General features: G+C 49.0%; 1 protein-coding gene across 1 annotated transcript in view; it reads right to left on the reverse strand.

Moving 5' to 3' along the window:
* Positions 1-1603: 1603 nt before the first annotated feature.
* ADAMTS18 (ADAM metallopeptidase with thrombospondin type 1 motif 18) overlaps positions 1604-12914 on the reverse strand; it is a 73012-nt gene continuing 61701 nt past the window's right edge. The window contains exons 17-20 of the mRNA XM_045796049.2: positions 11974-12159; positions 10404-10616; positions 8331-8478; positions 1604-3591 (exon numbers count right to left, since the gene is read on the reverse strand). Coding sequence (XP_045652005.1) covers positions 3476-3591; positions 8331-8478; positions 10404-10616; positions 11974-12159 — 663 coding nt within the window. The 3' untranslated portion in view covers positions 1604-3475. The remainder of the gene's footprint in view (positions 3592-8330; positions 8479-10403; positions 10617-11973; positions 12160-12914) is intronic.

A 12914-nucleotide genomic window follows, 5' to 3' on the forward strand; every position in this document is an offset into this window, starting at 1 on the left:
AATGAGTCTGCAGAAAGGGGAGCACGCAGAGGAACGGTAGAGCTGGCTTGGCCTTCTGACAAGAGGGGGCTGCCCGGTCCTTCCTGTGCTCCAGCCACATAAAAGGAGAGACAGGAGGGGAGTCAGCGGGAGAGACATGTCTGGGCCTTGTCTCCAGCAGGAACAGCCTCTGGCCCTGGTTCACCTTCAAAGACCATCTCTCAAGGGCTCTGACGGTTAAGTGTATACAGTGGAAGCTCCGCTCTGTATGGCGCGCTTGCTTTAGAAAGCGCACTGGCAGGAGGATGGAGGGGGAAGGAGTACCATGTGCTCATCCTGTGTTTTCTGGCACGTGTGCGGGCACCGTGGTGTAACGCCAGGCAGTGTCCGGTGCTGCCCTAACCTGGGCGGGGCACAGGCGCGCCGCCACCTTTATCTTCAACCTCCTGATGCGAAACTGAACGCTCCCAACGGAGTACTCCTGAGGAGCTCTGCACAGCTGCCCTATTCTCGCTGGGGAATTTTTTCCAGATAGGAATTCTGTAAACCACGTATAGTGATTATTTTTAACTAAAACGAACCATTTAAATGTTTATATTATTTATGGAGCTCATGTTTATGGCTACCTCGGACGAAATATGTGATCTCTCTGAATCCCAGAGTCCTCATCTGCAAAGGGAAAAAAAACTAGTATCTTTCTAACTAGAGTCTTGTGAGGATTAAAAGAAGTAACATACATAAAGAGCTTGGCATAGTCTCTGGCACCCATTAAACACCAAACACTAAATAAGTGGTTGCTTTCATTAATAAATATTTTATCACCCAAAGGCACAAGGACACCTTCTCTTCTGCTATTTTATGTGCCATCTATTCTATTTTTCATTTTTTAAAAAATTTTTATGTTAGTCACCATTCAGTACCTCATTAGTTTTTGATGTAGTGTTCCATGATTCATTGTTTGCGTATACCAGTTTTTTGTTGCCAAATAGCAGTAATTCATATAAAAACCCTCTTAAATATATCTTAGATATCTGCATGCATAAATGAGCCACAGTGTACACATCCACTCACATATATATATAGGACATATTCATATACATACATATAATCACATATGGAGGGAAAAATATTGTATATTCAGGTCAGCTGGACTGACTTTGCCCAGACTCTTTTTATTCTCCACTGGTCTGATGATTCCAGATTTGGAAAACCTGAAATAATTGCCTTTTAATTTGTTTTTTCTTCCTTTTTTCCCTTCCTTCCCTTCCCCTCTTTCTTCTTGCAAAAGGATTATACCAGAATGTCATTCAAATGGAAAAAATAAAGGAGAAAGCCAACTACGCTTAGGGTAGGTTTATCTAACTAACTTGGATGATTTCCACAAAGGTTGACAAAGCATTAGAGCAGGAAAAAATAACTCTGTATCTCCATAAGATGCTAAATACATCCTTCATTTCACCCTGACTTTTTGGGTGTGGTGATTTTCTCAGACAGAAGCAAGAAAAATCAATCAGTATTTTATCTTCCCAAATTTTCATTGAGAAATTACTGAGATTCCTAATCAACATTTATACAATTAAATGATCTTGGAAGTAACTTCTAACTTATTCAAGAACTTAACAAATTTCAAAGATAAAGAAACAGAACACTTTATTATAAAACTTATAAAATAATTAAATATTACACATATATTTTGACTTTTCTCTATAACCCATTGTTTTATTCAACATTTTTCCTCAGAATTAATATCACTTACTCAGAGAAGCAAGTGGGAACACATAAGAATAGGCTATTAATAAATTAATTTTTCCATAAAATAATAAAATGATCATTATATAAAGAAACAAATAACTTGCAGTTTTTCAGAGGGCAAGGGAGTAGGTGATGTGGAATTATGTGTTTCTGATGATAAAATGGCCACTACTCTAGGCCAAGCCAAGTGGACTGAGAGACCATTCCAATGCTATTTCTCTGAGATTCGAGAACGCATGATTTTAATTAGAATGGGAACAAAGGATGCTCTAAATTTAACAAACCACTGTCTGGTTGGCTGTGCTGAGCTGGCAAATCCCTGTTTGAACTGAGACTTTATAAAGCAGTAAAATTGGGTTACATTCATCAAAGAAATTGAGGAATAGAGTAGAATTATATAAATATGCCCTTTTTAACCACATCTCAAAAAATTACAGGAGGACTCCGTCTTGTAAGTTACTTTGGTTTTGGCAAAATAGTGTGGTATTTTCCAATTGAGAACAATTTTAAGCTCATTAGTGCCTATCAACAGCTGGCTTCTGATGACTGAAAATATCATCTGAAAGATTATAAAATATTGTTATTCATCGAAGGATCTTGGCTTATTATGGTTTATTAATATTAACTTAGCAAGAAGACAGATGGGTTTTTCTATTGCCACTCTTTTTCCTTGTTAACTAAATCTTAGGGAAAATTTAAACATGACAGTTGGTAGGAAAAGACCACAAGTGGTCTTTAATTTTCCAAGCAGCTCTGATAATATGTAGGGAGCCTTATAAATGAGGGCCTACTCTCCTTCAAAACACTGCTATTTTGCTATTTAAGCTCCTCCTAGATTTTTACCAGAAATGAACATCTCACCAAGTTTGCTTCCCGAAGAGCAGACTAGAGGCTCCCGTGGACTTGTTCAGCCAGCACCAAAAGTTACGAGGTTGATAGACTGTGTAGGACATCAGCGTTTGCCTTTTATGTCAGTTTGTGGGCTTTTTTTCCAGAGTCTGAACTTCAGTCAAAGGCAAATCTTAAGTAGTCCATGTTGCCCTGTTTTCACAATATTCCTTGGAATACTTTTCAAGTTGTGAATTTTAGTCTTGGAGACTCTCTTTAAGCAGAATATACTCTAAACGAAATAATAAAAACAACACACGCACACTAGATAAACGTAACACGAAGCTTGCTAGCCCAGCAGCAAGCACAGTCATGAGCACCATTTGGCTTCCTGGGTAACTGCTCCTTCGGGCCGTCCACAGTGTCCGCCACACTGTGAGCTCCAAGTAACAGGCAGGCCAGGGGTTCCGTCCGTATTTGATTGCTCCAAGGCTCCGTCTTTGACCGAAGTCTTCAAGGACCTTTTCAACACACAGTTCTTTGCCATGGAACCCTCTCACGTTCAGAGGGGGAGTCTCTCCCAACGTTGACCAGATTCTCACTTGGTCAAGATTAAAACGTGACGTATCCCAGTGTGATTCATCACTTCTTCCGTTGTAACAGTGCAAATCAAAGTTATTTTGTCTTGTCTTTTGGAAGTCCGATTGGTCCTCGCTTCCCGTGTTCAAGTGCTTCGGAGTACCGTGTGCTTCGGGGACGGGGGGAGGGAGCCTGTCCGTCCTTGAGCGCCGGCTCCGCAGACGCGGCGGAAGCGCAGGGGCAGTGTGCAGGCTTCAGCGTTCAGTGTGAAATGTGGCTGGTCTCTCCAGACGCGAGGGGGAAGACCCCGGCCCTCGGGTGTTGGGGGGCACCGAGATCAGCTCTTCCTCGCGCATGACTTGCAGCACTGCTGACCGTAGAATTTGTGGTTGCAGACGCCGTGTTGAGGAACTAGGTGACACCAGCTGAAGAGATCGACACAGGATGGGTCCTCTGCAGGGAGAGAAGACATACCGAACCCCTTAGGAGGAAGCTTAGCCTTTTCCTTAAGGTGAGGGCCTCAGGGTCAAAGACCTCGGGTGCTCCTGCTTCACGCCTCTGAGTGGTTCTGCTCATTATACACCAGCACTGTGCCGGGAGGGTGGGGAAGCAGGATTAAGACCTCAAAAAGGACTATGACCCTTAGCTAAGTGTTAACAGGAGGGGGGAAAGTGGATGTTAAAAAAAAAAAAAAGTCCCATCCAGCCAGAGATTGATGTCTGATCCTTCCCGATAGCCCGGGAGCCATTCTGTTGCGTCCCCAGCACAGCACGTGAGGAATCCCTGGGGATCTTGTTAAACCGCTGCTTCCGATGCCGACGTCTGGGGTGAGAGCTAAGGTGCTCTGTTTCTAAAAAGCACCCAGGGGCTGCGGCTGCTTGCGCCACGGACCTGACTTTGGGGAACAGGAGGCCCAGTGGCAATACTCCATGTCGATTTAAATAAATCTCCAAGCCAGTTTGCAACTGAGTGAATTATTTAAGTCAACAGGAGTCTTGACTTTTTTTGTTGACAGATGGGATTATGGACTGGAAGCAGAACGTTGTACGTCAGGGATTCGCACCCAGAAGGGCCTCTCGAGACACAGAACGCAGGTGAAGTTCTAAGATTTTCTTTCTATAAACCTCAGTGCACATTTTAAGAGTCAGGGCCTTCGCTGTTTTACTGGATTGTCAAGGAGTTTTGACTTCAGAAGTGTTTATGGTCTACACTATACATAAATAAGGCTTCTCATTCATGGTTGAAGTGTTTCCCCTTCCTCTATGCAAGGCTCAAAAGTGACTTTACCTTCACCTTGCCCAGCACCCCCTACTGCCCATAGGCACCCATCTACCTCCCTTTTAAAATTATCCTTAAATAGCTCTGCTCTGTGTCTTTGGACGTGGCTTGCAAGGCTCTCAGCTCTCCTCTTTCTTTTCCTGCTGTTCCTGATTTGAATCCTGCCTTCAGTTCCTTCCCATACCTTTGTTCTTCTGCCTAAAATATACCCCCCCATCTCATAGTAGCCCCACTGATCCTTTGAACAGATAAGTCGGTTCTTGTCATGTCTCAGCCCCAAACTCTCCCTTTGGCCCCTGCATCCACCCAGGGTGAAAGGTTTACCTTATAGTGGCTGACAAGGCCCTAGGACCTGGTTCCCTCACTACTGCTTGACCTCATCCTCCTCTTCTCGTCCTCTCCCTGACACGGCCACATGGCAGATGCTCTAACATGCCAGGCATACTGGGGCTTCCCCCAGACATCCACATCCCTTCTTTTCCTTTAAGTCAAGTCTCTGCTCAAAGGTCACCGAGAGTAGGGCCTTCCCAGACTCCCCCATACAAGCAGCGTGTTCCGTGGCCTCCCAGAAAACACGCCCCACTCCCTACCTTCCTTTATTTTTCTACCTCGGGCCTGTCCGTGCTCACCCTATGCTGTGCTGCCTTATTGTCTGGCTCCTCTCTAGAGTGAGTCTCCTTGAGAGCAGGGTTTTCACCTGCTGTTCTCATTCTTCATGCCCAGTGCTTGGTGCCTGTCACAAAGTAGCTGCTCAAGAAATATTTGCTGAAAAAATAAACCAGCTCCCCTGTAACCATCACGGCTGAAACAACCACTGTGAAACCGACGGTGTCTCAACTTGCGTATAAAGGTGAACTAAGGGGCATTTTTTTTTTCTTTTCAATAACTAAAACTCCTGGAGATAGAGTCTAAAGTTATGAGAGAGAAAAGAAGGCCCTGAGCATCGAGGTGGTTTACTGACGTGGCCCATCACGGGGACAGCGATGGGGCCCGAGAGAAGGGTGTGGGATCTGTTACCGTAGAGAAACAAGTCGCATGTGAGGTGAACACTCGTCTAAACTGTTTGCCTGTAATCTGTGTGTCTGTATTTTCATCTCCGGTTCCTTTCAGGATACACTCGTACAGCATCTTCTCTCCCAGTCAGTCAGCACATGGCCTAACCAATCAGCACGCACCTCTGAGTCCGTTACTGTTTAAATTGTAGAGATTATCCTCTTGCTGCAGTGGAAAGACTGCATCAGGATAAGAACGGATCCCTAAAGCCATGGTCCTAACTGCACTGTGGTATCGACACCCGTCTTGAGATAGGAATAGGGTATCAGCCGGCTTCTGCTGCTTGTGCTATGAGCTAACTGTAAGTCGGGAAGCAGAGGGACGTGTACCGTGTGCCATCAGTACGAGCACTGTGTTTGGGGTTATTCTAATGATTACTAATAGCTGGTTATTTGAACTTCTGTTGTCAGTCACGTATTTCATGTGTGCTCCTGAGGATGACTTTGGAGTCCCCTTTGCCTCACATCCTGCATACAGACAGTTGACAAATATTATTTATAAGCTCAGTCTTCAGAATGTCCCAGCACCCAGCTTCTGCCACTACAGCCGCTGCTCTAAGGGAACCTCCTCCTGACCAAGAGTAGACAAGTGCTCCTTCCGCTCTGGGCCCCTCCACTCTTCTCTAATCTTCCCACAAGTCAGATCCCACTGCCCCTCTGCTCCAGGTTCTCGATCAGCTTCCACTTCAGTCAAAGTTAAATGTGAAGTCCTTACAAGGACTGACAAGGCCTCTGGGACCAGCTTCAGCTAATCACCTAACACCTGTCCACTTTATACATCTGACTGCAGGTGTCTTGCTGTTCCTTGATCAGATTCACACATTGCCACCTCAGGGCCTTTGCATGTGCTATTCCCCCTGCCAGGAATACTCTCCTAGATACATTCATAGCGCACCTTCCTTTAGGTCATCTTCAGGTCCCTGCTTAAATATCACATCATCCAGGTGGCCTTGCCTGACTAGTCTGTCTAAACTGGTTTTCCCACCCCGCCCCCAGTCCTCCTCATTCTCTATACCCTGCTTCCGTTTTATTTTCTACTTTATTATCTGACATTGTATATTTATTGGTTGGCTTGTTGTCTATTTCCAGATACAAGGTGGAAACTTTGCCCATTTTGTTCATTGTCTTATCTACAGTCAGACACCAGAACAGTTCCTGGTTCACGGTAAGTACTGAATGTGGAAAAATGGACTCCTCTTACTTTATACAGTACCCGGGCTTGTGGCTTTCATATTTGCCTTCTTACTTTACTACCCTACAAAAGAGACCTGATTTAGCCAAGAGGCATGGAGAGAGGTCCTTCTTCTAATAACCCTTTCTCATCCCGCCGTCTTTCACTGTCTGCACCCCTGTAACCCATGAGGAACTGACCTCCATTATAACACGGTGACACTCTATCACTTACCTCTGTTGTTATGTCCTCCTTCTCTGAGACACTGACTCCCTGTGCTGTAAGAACAGGATTTTGCCTTGTTTTCTTATCCCTAGAATTCTTCTAGGGACATATAGCAGGTGCTCAGTGACCTGGCTTTGAAGGAAGTAGAGAACCTCACAGTGATTCACCCACGGTCTTACACTTAACACGCAGTGAGCACCGACAGCGTGCCGGGCGGGGTGCTGGATGGACAAAATGATACCACCAGTGGCCTCCCCCATCTTGGATCGAATGTGTCTTGGCTCTGCCCACCTTGCATTCCTGCCCAGGAGATACTGCTGAGCCATTTTCGTAGTTTTCCCTTGTCCTTTAGCCTGTCTCCCGGTAGCTAGGGGGCATGCACTTCTCACTCTTGGCATGTGTGGGCTTGTCTGGGGCCACCTGACTGAAGGGGGGAGAGAGAAGTCACCGAGGGGGAAGAAGGGAGGAGACGGTTTGCAAGTACATGACCACTTGCTCAAAATGTGTGTCTCTTTCCCCATAAGCTTTCTGCTGAGAAGGGCTGCAGGTCTGGAGAATGCCAGCATGGCCGTGGTGTGGCTTGGAGCAGCTGCTGTGGTGCTGTTCTCCCGTCTCGTGCAGGCCTCAGATAAGGAAGGAGGGCAGAGCGTGGAGCTAAGTCTCTGAGATGTAGATAAACAAACGAGGACAACAATTTGGAAACGCAAAGTGATGGGGACAGGGGAGAGCCCGTGAGAGAGGGTCCTGAGACTGACTGACCACAGACTGGAAAGCACGGGGTAAGAAATTAAACCGTCTTGGCAAAGCCATGACTGCATGAAAAGAAATGCAGCAGGTCCAGGGGAACATAATTCTTTAGCACCAGGAAATCTGAGTGGGGCGAGGAGACCTCTCCTGGTGTGTTCGTCGCATTACTTTGAAGTGAGCCGGGCTAGTGAAACACAGTGTAGTTCACTCAGATAATTGTTTCCCGTTTTTGCACCGGCACGCGCTGCACTCCGTTGGAACGGACGGTAACTTGGGGAACACGTCCGCCCACCCAGCGGTGTAACTGAGCCGCTCCTCAGTGAACACGTGGCTTCCCCGCGGGCCGTTCCCTCTCGCGCCCACGGAGGAGCGTCACCTCGGGTGCCTGGTGCTTGCTTTGTCATTGGCTTATTCAGCTAAAACAGTGTTAAGAAACGGAGTTGCGAGAGGACGGTTTCCCCTCCGAAAGTAAGAATTAATGGCTACAAAGCCTTATCGTAGAATTAAATGTCCCCTGCGTAGGTGTGCACACGAGGTCATTTTGAGCAGGAACCCCCCCAGATCTGTGCTTTGTACACCTGTGGGGAGCACTATTCACAGTGGTGTGAGGGGCACCCCCTGCAGTTGTTGCAAGGAATAAACTGCACAACCACACAGGATGGGGTTTTGAAAAGTTCTCTCAAGACTAGCAAAACTGACTGGGGTGGGGGGCCCTTTACCTCTCTTTTCAGGAGCTGGACAGAAGTTTGTGTGACAGGCTCGCAGCACCGGGGGTTTCTGATGGAGCAGGCAGCTGGTGGCCGGCCGGCCCTGCTGAACACAGTGGACCGAGCGGGTCTGGACACCCCCTCCGCAGGTTACCGTGCACTGCAGGAGAGCAAAAGAGCAAGGGGTCAGCAACGCTCAGCTGGACGGTGTCCCTTCGGAGGTCAGTGATGTCAAACAGAAGCGATCTCCAGGCTTCAGGACGTGACCTGGGTGCCCTGTTGATGAAGCAGGGCTTGGCCAGAGCCCGGCACGTGTGCTCACGTCCACAGTCTGAGGCACATGCTTATCTCGCCCCAGAGTGTGTGTCTCCAGTTAAGTGACTCATAAGAGAGCTTCCAGAAATACAGAAGCCGCCATAAGGACACAGAACAAATCATCACAGTCTTTAAAGAATTCCAGATAATCCCTGCAGATGCAATGGGGGGCAGGGGGTGGCTCAGAGTTAGGACAGCAAAGAAATAGTACTTCATCCCGGCAGCTTTGGCATCCTGCCCTCGGTGCCCGGCCACATTCCCAGTTGGCACAGTGGGTGTGGCACTTCTAGAAGTCAGATTTCGCTGTCCAGTTAAAAAAAAAAAAAATAGATGACGAACAAGGACTACCAACTTTTTCCCCAAACACAGACATTTTATGACAAAAGAAACAAACATTTTTTGTTTTGCTTTTAAAAATTCACATTACTTTTTTTACTTTGCTGCCGACAGGTGAAGCGCGCGTCTTGGACAAGCGTCATTATACGGGCTGGTGTTTGGGAGGGAACAATGCGGGGATGGAGGGCAGATAGGGTTGTAGGATTGTTATCTAAACCAGGAACTGGCAAACTTTTTTCTGTAAAGGTCAAGATGGTAAATATTTTCAGCTTTGTGGGCCATGTGGCGTTTGCTGCAACCACTCAGGTCCGCCTTCAACGCACCGAAGCAGCCACGGGCAGTGTGTAGACAGAGAGCATGGCTGTGTTCTAATAAAACTTTATTTACCAAAAAAAAAAAGCCCGGGGACGCAAGATTTGGCCTGCTGGCAGTTGTTTGCTGATACCTGATCTAAATAATCTTAAAGCAATTTCCAAATCTCTTAAATGAGTAAGATAGCGATAAAAAGTTGAAAAAGTCCATGGCGATATAAATAGCATCTAGCATGCTGTCTGGCCGATGAGAGATACACAATCACACTAGTTTCCTTTGCTTTCTTCATGGTTTAGTTCTCAGATCCTCCCCAGGACACACAGGCGCGCACCCATAATATATACATACATACGTGTGCATGTACGTGTACTTACATAGACACCTATCTATAGACCTCCATTTGTGCTCGCCCTGCGTTTAGTGATGGGCTGGGCAGCACCTCGCAAGCCGGCGAGTTCTTTAAAGAGCTCCGTGACATCTGTTGGTTGGACAGGACAAGGACCACAACACACGACACAGCTTCTCTCAGGCTTTGCGTCCCACACCAGCCCAGCCAATCAGAACCAAACCACTGTACCCAAAATCTCAAAAGCGTGCCTCTAACATCTGACACGTTTAGGAGCTGGGGGGTCCTGGCCTGAACTGACCAACTCTGAGCTTTCCCTGCCTCCCCTACAAAACAGGGACAAAATTACCCACTCACAAGGCAGTTTCAACAAATGCCAGCTATTACTACATCATTCAGCAACAGGACAGAAAAACCAAAGGAGTCAAGACAGTGTTTCTAGAATACAGAAGACTCGTGGGGATTTTGAGAGCAGCAGCAACAGTGAACGTGAGGCACCATGTGACTAGCCTGGTCTAAGTGCTTTACGTTATCTTAGGTGCTTATGAAAAACATCAGCTCTTCCGGACATTAGAGTTTCTAGCTGTGAAAGCCGAAGCTCACAGGTGTCGGAACCGGCTCGGGGCCACACAGGTGGTGGCGCTGGCCAAAGATGGCAAGTCATTCGGCCTCCAGAACCTGAGCTTCTGCTCTTTACGTCCGGCCGGCTCCCTCACAGCAGCCTTTGGAGGGCTGCCCCCATTTGGGGAATCTCCCGGAAATCTGCGGGCGCTCACCTGCTGCCACGGCGATGGGTACCAGCCGGCTGCCACGCCGAAGCCCGGACGGGCGGGACAAGCCCCTCGCTGGCAGGTCTCTTCCAAGTCGAGGTTTGGTTTCTTAATGTGGCGGCACCTTCGCTCCGGGAAAGTGAGGAGCTTTCCCTGGAAGGGCTTCTCGCTGCATTTCATCTCCCGCTTCCTCACACCCAAACCGCAGGTCTTCGAACACTAGGAGCCAAGAAAGGAGGCGTTAAGTGTGCGGAGCTCCACGGTCAAGTCCGCTGAGCCGAGGCACCACCCACATGAACTTCTAGGAGTGGGATCCCGGCAGGTCCACCACACGTACTCAGGGATCCAAAACATAAGGCAGCCACGTCCCTCGTGCTGCTGCAAAGAAACCAAAGGCTAGAGAATTGGAGGAACTGTCCCAGCGTCTCAGAGCTCGTCGGCACCGTGACACACACTGGGGCGTGGCCCCGCAGCGAGGCTCTGCCGGGGTGAGTAGGTAGCTCAAGGTCACATCTGGGGTGAACACTGGAAGGAAAGAGGGAAGTCTGATTTACCCGCACATTTAGCCGTTAGGCTCTAACGTCTCAAAGAACATGGGTGGGAAGAGAGGTGGACGCTTTGCTCTGTATGTTACTTATCACTTAGAACAAAAGGACACCGACGGCCAGACCCAGGGGTTGCTGCTTTTACTGCCCCACACTCTCCCCACTATTGATCTGTTCCCAGTCCCGGCCTTGGTCTTCCTCCCCGAACTGCCATCTCCTCCAGAGCAGAGACCTCGTCCCATCAGTTACTGATGCAGACTTCAGGCTGGGCTCCTCGGCTCACAGTTCCGCTGGCTGCGCGTGCACCCGAGTTTCCCAAGCCGGAGATCCAGGAGACATCTTCACGGGTCCCTCTCGTCTCCACCCACTTACGTCCGAAGGTGGCAATGGCCTCCTTAGGAACTCAAGAAGACTCTGCTTCTCTCCCCTCCTGAAACACGCATCTGCCGTCCCAATCACAGCAATCTCCCGGTGAGCGCCTTGCCCGTCTCAGGGGCCGTCTGCTTTATGTGGGATTGTTCTAGGTGCGCCTTGGTGAGGTTTTCAGTTTCCACCACCCCCTCATCCCACTGTACTGGTTGTCACCTTCTCTCCCCTCTCCCTTGTATGGGGCACACCTTTCGTCTGGAACAGCCTACCCCCTACCCAGCTCTTGCCCAATTCTTGCTCATCCTTCAGACTCAGACTCCCAGAAAGTCTCTCCTGACAAAGACGCCCCCTGGTGGCAAGGCCGGGGGACCACAAGCTCCCCAAGGCATTAGAGATCCCCACTCCGGTACTCTGCGCGCCCTACCCGGGGTGCCACCATACATGCGGGGGGTGGGGGGTGGGGGGTGGTAGAGGTTTGCACTTCCACGCTCAGTGCGATGGGCGCGTCGTCAGGGTTTGACGAAGGATCGGGTGGGAAGAACGGAGAATTAGTAGGCACCTGCTGTGTGTGTGCAACAGGAAGGCGGTCTGAGCACCTGGGGTCGGTGGGTGAACTGAGCATTCACACACACAACCCAGCAGGACCAACTCGCAGCTCGTACCTCACTCCAGGAGGAGACAACCCACTGCAGCCGGGTGTTTTTGGGGCATCGTCCTAGCACACAGCCCTCCTGGGACTCTGGCCTCGGGCTGCTGGAGCACAGGGTCTCCGGGACCTTCTCTGACGGCGGAGGGCTTTGGCACAGCACTTCACGCTTCCTCACCCCTCGCCCGCAGGTCTTGGAACACTGGAGATGGGGAGGGAAAAAAAGTCATTTGCATGCTAGTTTCAAATGATGTTCTTCCAGGTGAACGCTGAGCACGTATTAATGAGGTATTCAACAAACTTTTTCAGCTTTGAAACCAAATGCCCAGTAAAATCCCTTGCAGTCAGTAGGAGAAATCGTTCCTCCCTCCAGAGGCCTTAAATGCAGGTTAGCATTCACTTTCGACATCTGAATGCCCAGGGGCTGCTGGGTGCCCGGGGCCGGAGACGAGGCTTTCTGTCCACGGCACACGTGATTACCGGGAGAGTGGTACGTGGCCGGCTCTTATTGTGCTCCCGATAGGAAGTACAACACAAATAGCTGTGTAATAGCAAGAGACTGTGACGTTGCTACAAATGGGCTAAGGGTGTCCACCTCTTGTTCCTACGCAGCTGCTGCCCCGGAGGCGGGCTGTGTGCTCACCACAGGGGAAGAAGGAAGGAAGCACTCGGCCAGCGTCGGACTGAACCGCGCGTTGGGCCCGTCACTGCTGCACTCTTACTCTCCGGCCCTGCCCGAGAACTCTGTGGGACAGACGAGGCGGGGAAGAATGTCCTCACTTTCAGATGAGTAGTTAACTTATCGGGGTCACTTGGAAGGTGTTGGCTCCAGGTCTGAGTCTGCCCTCAAGGGGCACGTCCCCTCCCCGGCCTTGGTTTCTGATCAGAAGAGCCACAGGAGATGTGCCCCTCGTGCCTTGGCTCTTTGTCAACATGCAAACATCTGGGCACAATTCT

The sequence above is a fragment of the Ursus americanus genome, chromosome 21, assembly GCF_024610735.1.
Source record: "Ursus americanus isolate L20-20 chromosome 21, mUrsAme1.1.p, whole genome shotgun sequence".
Classification (NCBI taxonomy): Eukaryota; Metazoa; Chordata; class Mammalia; order Carnivora; family Ursidae; genus Ursus; species Ursus americanus.